The following is an 11,091-nucleotide window of genomic DNA, read 5'->3' as shown; positions in this document are numbered from 1 at the left end:
GTTGATAACACACCGATGTTTTAGTTGTTGCTAGGTAATGCTTACACTAGCCAAGGACTTTCTAGTTTCCCATGTTCTACCAACTGAGAAGGCTGGAGGTGCACAAGAAGCTGGGAGGGGGCACAGCCACACTGGCCAAAGAAACATTCCATACCATGGGACGTCATGCTCAGTACATAAACTGGGGGAAGCTGGCTGGGGGGGACACTGCTCGGGGACTGGCTGGGCATTGGTCAGCGGGTGGTGAGCAATTGTACTGTGCATCACTTGCTTTGTGTATTATCATATTATTATTATCATTTTATTTCAATTATTAAACTGTTTTTATCTCAACCCATGAGTTTTTCTCACTTGTGCTCTTCCAATTCTCTCCCCCATCCCACCGGGGGTGGGGGGAAGTGAGCGAGCAGCTGCGTGGTGCTTAGTTGCCGACTGAGGTTAAACCACGACATCCGTTGTTTAGGAAACACAGCAGAAAATAGCCTGTTGCCCTTCAAAATATATCCTATAGATAGTATTAGGAGTAAAACAATGCAAACACTAGATCTGTATTTCTGCCTTACGGAGCTGGTTCTTAGGGAAAACCTGAGATGCTTCTGAACAAAACAGATTTATTTTATATATATAGAATGTTCATACATACAGACATGCATACTCCTTTTTTCTTCAGTGTCAAAGGCTCTCATTGGAGCTTTCCTTTATCCGTTCAAAAAAAGATCTAAAGGCATATACAACTAAATCTAGATGAGCAAACTAAGTAATCCATGGTGATTGTCTAAACTGTTCCTTTTGTATTTTATGATCACTGCCAAAAATCACAGCCTTCATCCCGCCACAGATTTTATGTATATGCCTAAATTAACTACTGTAAAAGACATACATGAGTAAAGTTAACCATGTCCCTCAACCTTGCAGGATTAGGACAGATCTCTAATTCTGCAATCCATATTTAGACAGAACAAATAAGGGCCTTAAGCTGTAGCAAGGAAGATCTAGCATTAAAGGGTAGTGAAACACTAGAGCAAATGGAAAAGAGCATGTAAGAAAAGTCTCCTTATGGGGAATTTTTTTTAAGAACAAATTAAGCTAATACCTGGCAAGAATGACATTTATAGTCAAACCTACCTTGCGAAGAGAACATAGATTAAAAACCTCCAAAGATCACTTCAAACTTAGTTTTTCTGGATTCTGTGGTAAACTGTAAAGTCAAATAACAAACCAATTCAAAAACAAGTCTCCCAAAATTCCAGATGTATTTGGTAACTGTTAAAAAAAAAAAAAGCTAAAGTCCAAAACCTACTCTTCCTGCACACTGAGACTGGGATCAGCTAAAAGAGATCACCATCCAAACAGTCACTGTCACTAAGCAACACCAGAACACTACTTATTGCTATCATGGTTGAGTACGTTTGTTTTGAAATACTAGAGGAAAAGATAAAATCTAAAAAATGAGCAAGTAAAGCCATTGTTCAACAATCTACCCATTTTAAGACCAGGCAAATATTTATATGACCCTAAAAAGGGACAATATAATGCAATCCTAAATTCTATTCTACTTTACTACTATGCAATGTATCAACATCTAATATGCACTGCATATTGATTTATTCATAGATTTTAAACAAAAGCTGAGTAAATTTGCCACAAAAGTTCTGAGCTGATACCTTAATAAGGATATATCTCAGTTGCAGTAGTGTTCAGAGGCCTGCATTCTAATATTTTATTTAGAAGTCACTTAAGTCCCTGTATAAGAGTGAATGTTATAGGTCTATTTACCTACAAAGTATTATAAAACTTCATTTAGTCTTATTAGCAAATTACAGAAGGAGAGCGTCCCTCTAATATCTGAAAGGAGATCACATCAAAGAATAAACAGAGATTATATGGCATGGAGGGAGAGAAAGGGTACTTCGATATCAGAACAAGCAGCTTGAATCTGACGTGCTGGGAAACAGAAACCCAATGAACTGTCCAAAGAGAACTGTGTAACTAAACAAATTTAAGGATAGTCTAGAAACTGACTCTGGATTCTGAACATGAATCCTATCTAACATAAAGGGAAAAGCACAACCTGAAAGCTGTGCATTAGAACACCTTCCTATCCATAATCCCAACAGTATCAAGATGTACTGTTATGTTATTCTGATAAAGTTACTTCTTCCCTAATCCAGAAAACATCTTTAAACCATTTCACACCAAGAAAGAACATTCTTGATGTGCCACCAGTTATGCTGTACTTTGCTTCAGTCTTTTGGGCTACTTTGATAGTTTTACTTGTATTCAGATTCTGAATGGAGCTCAGAATAGAGTGCAGACCCAACTTCCAAGCCAAAAATTCACCCCCGTGGGTGCTGTTTTCAAAGGTAAGAAGCATTTGCCTTTCTGTATCTGCAGGTTGTATCTCAGGTTTTCCTTATATTTAGGCAGTCTCCAGGCTGAAATAGATACAGTAGTTTAATAAACACTGCTTGTCAAGTGTTTTACTTCAGCAGGCTCACCTGGATATTTTCTTTGCTGTAGACTGCCCCTAGCAGCACGTGACAGTGATACACAATTTTGGACAAACATACATCCACAGGAACATAGCAATTGAAAAAGCTAAACGAATTTGTCTTATCTAAGTTTAGGACTTCTTTTTAAGACAGACAGAACCAATTTAATTCTGGCAACACAATTCAGAAACACCTGTGTTTTTAACTCAGGTGAACTTAGAGCCCACTTCTTTAACAGATCCTGTGCTGCTTCTCTTGTATCCTTTGACAACACTAAATATTGTTTCTGAAGTTACCTGGTCACAGTTTCTCATCAGAAAGCCTCTCAACACTAAAGGATTGGTATCTCCCCCCATCAACTCCAGTCAGCTGAACGTCTGTTCTAATCGGGAGAGGTAAATCTGAAAGGTCATTAAGTCTTTGCCCAATTCCTCAGAACATCAGGAGTAAGACCTATTAAAACAGCTTTATTTAACATTTACTCTTAAAAATAATATGACTGTAAGCAGGCATAATATGAACACACATGTGGCACTTGAGTGGGAGGAGCTGAAGACTTTATCTTCAGTTACACTTCATGTGACTTGCAGTAAGATCAGTGGCCCTGTATGGCTGTAACCAAATATTGAACCTGCTCTTCAACCTCTAACAATGGAAATGAACCCATAGGGATGTTCATCCTCATTTTGCTTATGTTGCAAAACAGTGACACCCACTGGCAGCAACAGTTTAAATACTTAATTGTTGCAATTAGGATCTACTTGATAAGAGTTGCTAAGAGGTTTCTCTTGAGAAAAATTCATCATAGTAACAACCATACAGACTTACCTGTTGAGTCAGCACTACTGTCTGAGTTTTCAGAAACTGAAATACTAGTAGCATCTGGAGTAACTGCAACACAACCCTCCGGAGGAAGATTCACTGTGTACATTCTCCTTGGAGACAGAATTGTATTATCACTACCTACAAAACAGAAAAAACAAAGTGTCTGGCTATTGATCTCAGTATAGATTTTTTCAAATGTTTTCCCAACTACAGCAATGATAGTAAGTGGTCTTGAAAATCCTTATAGAGGAAAAGGAAGTGAGAGAAAGTCAGGTGTGGAACACTGAAATTATCCTCTGACCAACAAAATTGCACCGAATTCTGTAGCAGCTATGAATAAACAAATACTTCACAGGTTAGTTCTTTCCATCAGAAACACTTTTTTTTCCTTGCATCAGACAACTCTTCTGTCCTAACTTCAGAAGAAGCTTCCACTTACAGCGATTTTTAGGAGACACTCTATACATTTTCCCCCATTCAGCATGAGCAGATGCTATTTCTTTAAGAACTTTTTCATAAAAGATGGAGAAATACAAGCTGATTACGAAGTGATAGAAACAATAGGAAAAGAATCACAGAACTGTGGTGTCCATTTGTAGACCTTTTAAACATAGCATATGCTGTTCTGAAGGTCGCAAAGATATAGGGAGTTTGAAAGCCACACTTGACTAAGCCTCAACAGTGCCTGCCCAAGAGAGCTCATCTCCTCATCCTTTCTCTGCTTCTTTCTGAGGGGGCGGGTGAAGAGTGCTAAGGGCCAGCTTTCCAACTATTTCATTGTACAGGAAACTATTTGTGATGATGGCAGTAGACTGTTGTTGCAGGATTTCTTTCCCCTTTAAAAGGTATTTGAAAATACATGCAAGAGTGGCAGTATAACCTTTTCATTTGCTCATCAAACAAGAGGTAACTCTGTAGGAATGACAGAGACTCATCTCTGCTCCAATTACATGAAACCAGTCCAAATAGCACACTTTTTTTTTTTTTGCTCAGTAGTGACAATAGTAGAGATCAACCACAGGAAGACAAAAGCCTTTCCAGAAGGCCAGGATGTTCAGGGTGTCTCCAGATGCTGCAATGTAATTTTAGATGGTTCAGTGTGTTCTTTTTACACTCAGCCAGCTCCATAAGCCAGTACATACACAGCATTAGCCTTCCCTTCTTGGAGACAATTTGCCCCTTTAAAACACGTAGACAGAACTGTTAAAATAAAATATCTAATAAAAAGTAAAAACGTCTTTGGCAGATGGACACAATTAACCTCCTTACACCACAAACTTGCTAGAAGATCCCAGATGATCCGAGTCTATTACCAAGCTGCAGCTATGCTTGGACTAATACCTAAACATTTAAAATGCAGTTGTGTCTGATAGAAATAATTCTTGTTAGGGATCTACGTTTCTAATATAGATCACTATATATATATACCACTATATATATACACTACTACCAGAGGGTAGTGGTCAATGGCTCAATGTCCAGATGGAGGTTGGTGACGAGTGGCATCCCGCAGGGGTCCATATTGGGACCAGTACTGTTTAATATCTTCATCAGTGACGTAGACGGTGGGATCGAGGGCACCCTCAGCAAGTTTGCAGATGACACCAAGCTGAGTGGTGTGGTCGACACGCCTGAGGGATGGGATGCCATCCAGAGGGACCTGGACAAGCTCGAGAAGTGGGCCGGTGTGAACCTCCTGAGGTTTCACAAGGCCAAGTGCAAGGTCCTGCACCTGGGTCAGGGCAACCCCCAGTATCAATACAGGCTGGGGGATGAAGGGATTGAGAGCAGCCCTGCCGAGAAGGACTTGGGGGTACTGGGGGATGAAAAGTTGAACAGGAGCCAGCAATGTGTGCTCGCAGCCCAGAAGGCCAAGCGTATGCTGGGCTGCATCCAAAGAAGCGTGGCCAGCAGGTCGAGGGAGGTGATTCTGCCCCTCTCCTCTGCTCTGGTGAGACCCCACCTGGAGTACTGTGTCCAGCTCTGGAGCCCTCAGCACAGGAAAGACATGGACCTGTTGGAGCGGGTCCAGAAGAGGGCCACGAAAATGATCAGGGGGATGGAACACCTCTCCTATGAGGAAACACTGAGAGAGTTGGAGTTGTTCAGCCTGGAGAAGGGAAGGCTTCAGGGAGACCTTCTTGCAGCCTTTCAGTACTTAAAGGGGGCTTATAAAAAAGATGGCGGCAAACTTTTGAGCAGGGTCTGTTGCGACAGGACAAGGGGGAATGGCTTTAAACTAAAGGGGGGTAGATTCAGACTAGAGATAAGGAAGATATTGTTTACACTGAGGGTGGTGAAGCACTGGCACAGGTTGCCCAGAGAGGTGGTGGATGCCCCATCCCTGGAAACCTTCAAGGTCAGGTTGGACGGGGCTCTGAGCAACCTGGTCTAGTTGAAGGTGTCCCTGCCCATGGCAGGGGGGTTGGACTAGACGACCTTTAGAGGTCCCTTCCAACACAAACTATTCTATGATTCTATATGTAATTTAACTATAGACATTGTATGCAAATACGTAATTTAACTATACACTTTTTTCAGATAACACACTTCAAAGAGTTCAGCGTGACTGATCATCTTGGATATCTATGATAAAGTACATTTCAGAACATTCAAGGCACTTTTGAAAAGCAACATCTCAGTTGTTTTCATCATCAGGATGTAATAATTTTGTTTTTAGAACACATTAGAAAGTTATTGTTTTCCCTTGAACAAGCCAGAAAATTTCAAACTGATATTGATGATGCTTACTTTAAAGGGTAATAAAGGAAAAGAAATAAATAATTCAGAAAGATGAAGAGCAATTATGTGATTTGGAAAAAGATCCACTAAAAATTAATTCGGAATAATTCTTCAACAGATCCTTTCTATGAAGATGATGCCAAATCCCTGAACTGCCAGTACTTGCATTGATTTCTGCTCCACCCCCCAGGTAGTTTAATGATGAAGTACTAATTGGTGATCGTTTTAAATGTAGAAATGTTTCTTGAGTTACTCCTTTCTGAACAATTTCAAGTTTCCCCTTTTTGTCCCCTTTATATTTAGGTTTTGTAGAACAAAGACGACGATGAAAACCTTAATCTCAATTTGCAGCAGTCGTGACTAACTCAAACCCTTTAATCATAAAAGGAGTAGATACATTGGGATATTAACTTCCCAGGACAAAACAGTTACTCATGACAGAATTTGGGGGACTATCACTAACACCTATCTTACAAAGAACAGTAATAACTTTTGCTATGTAAATGAGTGATGACTCAAAACTTTTTTTTTAAGTCGACCTGTTTAAATAGGAGTCCCCAAATTACATATTTATTCACCCCATATGCATCTTCAAGTAGTTTACAAACCATAAATCAAGCATTAGTCTTTGCTAATCCTGTGCAAGTATGTAAAACCAAACTGTTACCATTTCATTAAAAAAAAGTATACACACAACTATATAATCTCAGTGTATCAACAAATCTCCCAGTCTCAAACCATTAAGTCTGGATTTTTCCAGCCTGGGGCCATAGTCTCCTTGGACGAAGAAGAGATGGGTTGTTTATGAAGTCATAAACATTGCTGCAAAGCAAATAGCTAAGCTTATAAAAATGTGACATTAAAAGGGTTTTTTGACTAACAAAAGTGATCAGATACTGGAGATATTCAAGAATGCTCTTCTTTCTACTAGTTAAAAGTTATGAATCCCATTTCTGAAGTTTTGGTTTATGGGGGGAGAAGAAAAAAAAGGCATCTAAAGGATGTTTACAAAACCAAAAGAAGAACAAGCATTACTCAAAGGCAAACTAAGAATACAGAATAAATATTTTGAATCAAGTTGTCTCCTATTCATGTTCTTCTCCACAACATTCCCCACAGGAAGAGCTCCTTTGCATGTAAATCAACCTTGTGCACAGAGTAGGGAAGTGCATCTAAGCTATGCCATCCGTATACAATGGTTTCTGCTGCTCCTTCCTTCTCACTCTCCGCCTATGCCAGTGGGGGTTCTCCGTGGGCTGCAGTCCTTCAGGAACATTTGCTCAACCACAGAGGACCTCCTCCTCCTCTGACCCTGGTGTTCCCACTGTTGTTTGTCACTCCTTTTAGTTCCCTCCTCTCTCAGGAGTGTTCTTCTCTCCTTTCTTAAATATGTTTCCCCCAAGGCGCCACCACCTTGGCTGCTGGTCTCAGCCGTGCCCTGCAGTGGGTCAGCTGGAGCTGGCTGGAACCAGCTGTGTCCGGCACGGGGCAGCCCCGGCCTCTCCTCACAGAGGCCTACCTGCAGCCACCGCTGCCAGTGCCTGGGCACCTGCACCCAGTACAGTTTCACGATCTTACACAGAAATTTTGTCTTTGCCATGAATTGCTTCCCTGCAACTCAGAAAGCCTTGGTAACCTACTGCTGTGTTCCCATAGGGCAGGACCTGCAGGGGGCCAGCGGGAGCTGGCTGGACCCAGCTGTGTCCGGCACGGGGCAGCCCCGGCCTCTCCTCACAGAGGCCTACCTGCAGCCACCGCTGCCAGTGCCTGGGCACCTGCACCCAGTACAGTTTCACGATCTTACACAGAAATTTTGTCTTTGCCATGAATTGCTTCCCTGCAACTCAGAAAGCCTTGGTAACCTACTGCTGTGTTCCCATAGGGCAGGACTCAGAGCAAATAGAGGACCCAAGTCCAGAGGTCAGCTAGAATATCTCACAGCCTCCCGCAAACAACCGTCAAGTTAGCCCAATCTGACCAAGACTGTGATCTTTTCCACAAAATTATCCCTTGGAAACACCCGGCTATCACTTCTCTAAATAGAAGAAGAGAGTTCGTCCCCAAAAAGAGGTCTTTACAGAAAAGCACAGGAAGAGAGGGATTGATGCTGGATCAAATCCAAGGTCTGACTAGTTCAGTGCCATACCTTCTACAAAAGTCATTATTCTTACTAAGCACTTACTATGTGGTGTTACAGTAGATATGATCTGGACAAAAATAAGGCTTGAAGAAGGTCTGTTATCTCCTTTAAAACGTTTGTATTAAAATATTTTTTTACTTATGTAAGCTAGAATATGACCACGTTCTAGCTATTCCTCATTTTTATTACATAAGTGAGACTGAGACTACAACCCAAAAACTATGACAATCCCCAATGCACATATACAACTCCTCTTTATCTCTACACAATATAGATGCACTATCACTTTCCCCTTCATTGACTAGCAAGACAAACATCTTTAAAGACAGTGCACATGCAAATCCTGGGCAAGAGTTTTGTCTCCTCAAAAAAACCTTCATAAACTGAAACGTAGCAAAGGTTATATCAGTGACTAACTGTAGACAGTTAGTCTACAGTTAACATACACACCTTGAGGGTCCTCCTGAGCTGTGGTACTGAAAAATAGGTGCTTTTCCAGTTGATCAATCTAAAGACATCAAATTGTTCTTCATCAACATGAATATTATAAAACAAACCTGGTGATCCTAAACACCTCCCCATCCCCCAGTGTATACACATTTTTGTTCAGATGAAATCCAAAGCTACAGTTACTTTAGTCTGTCACGGTTTCATGACATGGTGTCATGGTGACACCTCATGTCCACTGAGGTGACATTATATTGTTATATTGTGTACAGTCATCCTCTGTTCACAGGTTGACTTTCACAGGATTGTTTTCCAGTCTCAAGTTAACACACACACTAGAGTGCTTTCCACAAAAGCAGAACCTTTTAGCTCAAGTAGTCTTCTGTGCAATCAGAAAGTACAAACCTTTTCCTTGGAGTGAGCGAGCGGCTGCGTGGTGCTCAGTTGCCAACTGAGGTTAAACCACAACAACAGTTCTATTCCAAATTGCACAATTACATAGATTCAAACAACAATTTAATGAAAAAAAAACCAGATAATTAAACAGATACATATTGTCCTCTGGCTCAGAAAATCCTCAAGCAGCAAACTGTTGGAGAACATCGTAGGGAAGTAGTACAATATGCTCATTTTATTCCAATACTCTTTTTGACAATATTAGTGGTCACTACATACTATTGTAGACAGCTGTACTGAATTTTTTGGATTAACCTTAATTTCTGCTACTTTACTCAGCTATCTTTAAACAGAAAAATAATTTTATCCTTTGATGTTCAAGAAATAGCATGTTTTCACCGCATTCCCAGATTTTTTTTTTTTTTGTAGAAGCCTAGCCATGTTACAGAAGACTGCTCCCGATTCTTAGGGTGTATACCATTTGTGTCTGGTAACATGTTGTCACTCAAGACAGTTCATTCTAACCTCCCTCCTGACACTTCACGTCACCAGAAGTGCTTCACTTAATTAAAAAGAAAGTCTAGATTACAGAGGTTGTTCCCTCTTGTCAAATAATGGAAATTACTATAATGTAAGTGAAGTCAGTAGTTATGGGAGTCTTTCCTAAGCATCCTTTTTATGACTTGGTGACTCAGTACACTTGATTAGATAAATAAAACTAGGTCTTTGAAATTTATTTTTGAATGAAAATTCCTTTTTCTACCTATAGCCCGTGGCTCCCTGGCCTGTAATGACTTGTGCCAGTTATCACACTGATGAAAAGTCACCAAGATGGATGAGCACAAGTAGTTTCTCTTTCATCCCACCTTTTCCACATGTGAAGAAATAAGACTAGTGTACGACAATCTCTGCCGGGTCCTCACGACCACCAGGCTTCTTAGGAGCTCAGATGAGTACAAGATTTCACTAGGCAAATCCCTAGGGAGCTAACACTTGCCTAGGGCTTAGCACAGATGAAGGGTCTGGAACCAGATCCTACAGCAGCTCCCCTCCCAGCTCTCTCCCCTGTGGAGAGCATGCAAATTGAAGAGAATGGAAAAGGAAAAGGGTAGCTGCTGGCCAGCCTTGCAGTTTGTCCTTTCCAACATACTAAGATAATGACTAGATTTTCAGTGAAAGCAGATGCAATCATTCAGTGGTACCCGAGTTTGGTGGGATGGATTCCCAACCCTTTTCAAATAAGCACATTGTAATATTTTTTGAAAGAAGGGTCTACTTAATATTTGACAAGCTACATTTCAGCCTTCCTGTTCAAGCGTAAGTATGATTAGAAGGGAGGGGGAATGGAAAGAGGAATAATGACAGCATCCAAATGAATGATGATCCATGCATTCATCTTGTATTAAATGACTCAAATACTTCTACAAATATTGCCAACTTAGTTACCTTTTTGTTAATCCCTCTGCACTTTGGAAAAGCTGTCTACTTGGGGTTTTATTTATTCTGGTTTTAAATTCTGTTTTGTGTTTTAAATTAACTTTCAATTTTATTAAAATCTGCTGTACTAAGGTTCAAACACCTGTCACAGGTTATCTTAACACTTCCTTATTCAGATTCATCATCCCACTGAGAAGCATGTAGCTACAGTTTTGTTACCCAGCAGCGCTGAGATCTTCTGTAACTCCTAAAACTGCTGTTAGGGTTTATTTGCAATGAAGGGCAATCTAAGTCCCCTTCTTGAGGGCTTTAGAATAGGGTGGGGCTTTTTTGTGGCAATTATTTGCTCAGAATTATTTCTCAAAGTTGCCTCATTATCTACTCTGCAGGCTTAGTGAAGTCTTTCCCATACAATAGCATTTTGCCACATTGCCTTAGGATTTCTCTCATTCTAAAGGCTAATAGTTTATATCCACCAACACAGTTGCACTTCTTACACTTTTTATAGCTATGTATTTATTTCAATGTAGATTGCAGCTTCTTTAGTATAAAATTAACATTCCCTTCCACTGAATATAGGCCTTATCATATTCTCATATGTATTAACAGCAG

The 11,091-nt window shown here is 40.4% G+C and overlaps 1 protein-coding gene across 1 annotated transcript in view; it reads right to left on the bottom strand.

Annotated features, from left to right (window-relative positions):
- The window catches only part of ERICH1 (glutamate-rich 1), an 88,140-nt gene that overhangs the window by 37,082 nt on the left and 39,967 nt on the right, over positions 1–11,091 (bottom strand). The window contains exon 3 of the mRNA XM_009333263.1: positions 3,321–3,455. Within this exon, the coding sequence (XP_009331538.1) occupies positions 3,321–3,455 (135 nt within the window). The remainder of the gene's footprint in view (positions 1–3,320; positions 3,456–11,091) is intronic.

This window comes from Pygoscelis adeliae, unplaced genomic scaffold (assembly GCF_000699105.1).
Source record: "Pygoscelis adeliae isolate BGI_AS28 unplaced genomic scaffold, ASM69910v1 Scaffold57, whole genome shotgun sequence".
Lineage (NCBI taxonomy): Eukaryota > Metazoa > Chordata > Aves > Sphenisciformes > Spheniscidae > Pygoscelis > Pygoscelis adeliae.
This window is presented reverse-complemented; position numbering and strand designations above follow the sequence as displayed.